Raw genomic sequence first — 2500 nt, 5'->3', positions numbered from 1 at the left:
TCCGTTAACTCTTCCGAAATAAAAAGATTCTGTAGCGTTGTTTTCACCTAGAGATATCATGTTTTATAGGTTGATAAAACATCAGTGGAATCAAATACACGAGTTGAATGAAAGGAAATTTCCCAACATCCTCCAACACTCCCCTGAAAATTGTGGCAACAATGCACCTTGACGTCACATAACGTGAGAGTTACGTCAGCCTTTCCAAAATTCGTCATCTTGGATTGCTTCATCTTTACGTGGCTTCAGAAAACCACCAAAAAAACCCCTGCACATTCTGAAAACTAGAAAACTGTCTTACAGAATCAAAACCAACAAAAGGTTGATACCTTTGATATAAAATGAAAAAGTTACTGCGTGCAATGAAATTTTATCTAAAGTGAAATTCAAAATATTTGGAAAAGTCAGGGGCACTCAACATCAATTTTCGGAAAATATCTTTTCGGAAGACGATTTGAGATCTAGAATTCTCGGAACATTTGTTGTAAAATTCCTTGCTTGCCTGCCTGTCCTAAGTTTTTCGAACATCTAAAACATGGTATCAAAAACATGGTATAATTTTTACCCTAAAATAGTCACCTAGAATTTCCGGGAGCATTTTTTCTGGCTGACATTTTCGAAAAGGTAAGTTTTGATCCCTATAATTTTCGGGCTAGGGAATCCGAACAGATGATAAATTTTTAGGGGATAAAAATATGCCTATATCTACCCTTTAAATATGAAAATACGTTTAACAATGCTATGTTTAAGTGGTTTTGAACTATTTTCTCGTTGGGTGCTCCTGAAAAGTATGTTCGTAAAAATAAAGCTGCCATAGAAACCTTATTTTAGTAAAAAGAGACAAGGTATTTATGTAAAAAAAAGTAACGGTAATCCAGGACTGTGGATAGAAAGTTGTACAGATATATAGATTCGGACACGTACTAACTAGCTACTTGCAAGGCGACATAATTTCCCAGATCACTTCCATGTTTTCACAAACTCAACTAACTTGTTCTGTTTTTTTTTCATTGAATTCCACAGGCTTCAAGTTCTTGTATCATCGCCTGGACTTAATTAAACCTGATGATCCTTGTGTTCACTTTTCAAGATATGCTGCAAAAGGTCAATAGTAAATGTTAACATTATTACAATTATAATCAGTAAATGTATTTCATAAGATGACTTGGGCAATTTAGGTAAAGGAGAAGTCTGCATACGAGCCAAAAGGCCCATCAAGCCGCAGCTTATCGCGGTTTCTGAAGCGTGAAGCGACTAGGAGTATTTATATTCCTCAAATCTGACGTAACTGCGACCAAAATTGAGGCTCGTGTTATAGTATTGTGTTTTATAATGTATCGTTTGTTTATCGCATTCTGCTTTAACGAACAGAGTGAAAAGGAGCAATGCTTCATTTGGAGTAAAATAGAGTAAATGCCATATAAACTCATTTCTCTTTTTTTTTTATTGCTACTTCGTGGCATCAGTTTAGTACTCTTACTAATGCTTGATTTGAAGTAAGTCCTTCTCGTCTCTAATAAGCCCCCTTATGCATTAAGCTACCCCTTCCTCTTTAGATTTGTAGTTTAAAGAGAATTCTCTTCAGTAATTAGAAATTGTTATTACAGATTCGACTGTGGTGAAGTTTGGAGCAGAAGCGTTTAAAGATCCATATACCTACCTTGGTTTAGATGAGACAGTCCCTGAAATAGAAGCTTATAGAAGATTTATGACAAGTACAAGCTCGCCAAACCCCGGCTTTAAAGAGGGCATTCGGGACACAGTTCTAGCAACACGAAAGGTTGAAGATATTTGGTTTCGTGAAAAGATGGATTACACGAAGTATCTGGTTTGGAGATATATTGGTACCGCCAATGGCGTGTTCAGAATGACGCCAGGGACATCGCTGGCGAAATCGTACGACCCAAGGAAAAGACCATGGTAAAGTAGCTGCCTGTGAAGTACCAACGAAAAAACGCACAATTTTTAAGTGAGCCAGGTAACCCGGCCTGCTCGGTTTCCGGGACAAACTTAACTTTGTTGTTTGTTCATATGGGAAATTTCAGCCAGGTCGACCGGGATGAATCCAAGAAACAAAATCAAATTGGGGTCACATAAAGTTGTATCGTTCGTGACTCTTGTAGGTTTGCTGCCTTACTTTTAATGCTGCTTCGTATACTTCTGAAGTGGAAACACATACGAGTCACAAATTATGCCATTTTAGTGATCCGAAAGCGAAGCTAGTTTGTCAAAAAAGTTTCGTCACGGTCACCCAGGCTGTAGTGTTTATATGGGAAAGTTACCGAGCCCGCCTTCTCATATGACCACATCTAAATTTTTTGGAAGACAGCAGTGGCGAGACGAGATCTCGGAAAACAAGCTGGGTCGACCGGGCTCATATGGAGAGGCGCTTAGTTTGGTTTTCAGGTCCTTGATTGGTTTAAAAAACAAAGTAAAAAAGCTCTCACCATGTCGATTATTATTTTTGAACAGTTAGTATAATACCGATCCTTTATATAAG

At 37.8% G+C, this 2500-nt stretch overlaps 1 protein-coding gene across 1 annotated transcript in view; it reads left to right on the top strand.

The window, feature by feature from the left end:
* The window catches only part of LOC137991986 (VWFA and cache domain-containing protein 1-like), a 22492-nt gene that overhangs the window by 15306 nt on the left and 4686 nt on the right, over positions 1-2500 (top strand). The window contains exons 8-9 of the mRNA XM_068837005.1: positions 1024-1104; positions 1608-1920. Of these exons, the coding sequence (XP_068693106.1) occupies positions 1024-1104; positions 1608-1920 (394 nt within the window). The remainder of the gene's footprint in view (positions 1-1023; positions 1105-1607; positions 1921-2500) is intronic.

Source organism: Montipora foliosa, chromosome 2 (assembly GCF_036669935.1).
Source record: "Montipora foliosa isolate CH-2021 chromosome 2, ASM3666993v2, whole genome shotgun sequence".
In the NCBI taxonomy this organism is placed as follows: domain Eukaryota; kingdom Metazoa; phylum Cnidaria; class Anthozoa; order Scleractinia; family Acroporidae; genus Montipora; species Montipora foliosa.
Note: the sequence above shows the minus strand (reverse complement) of the source record. Positions and strands in the feature narration are given on the sequence as shown.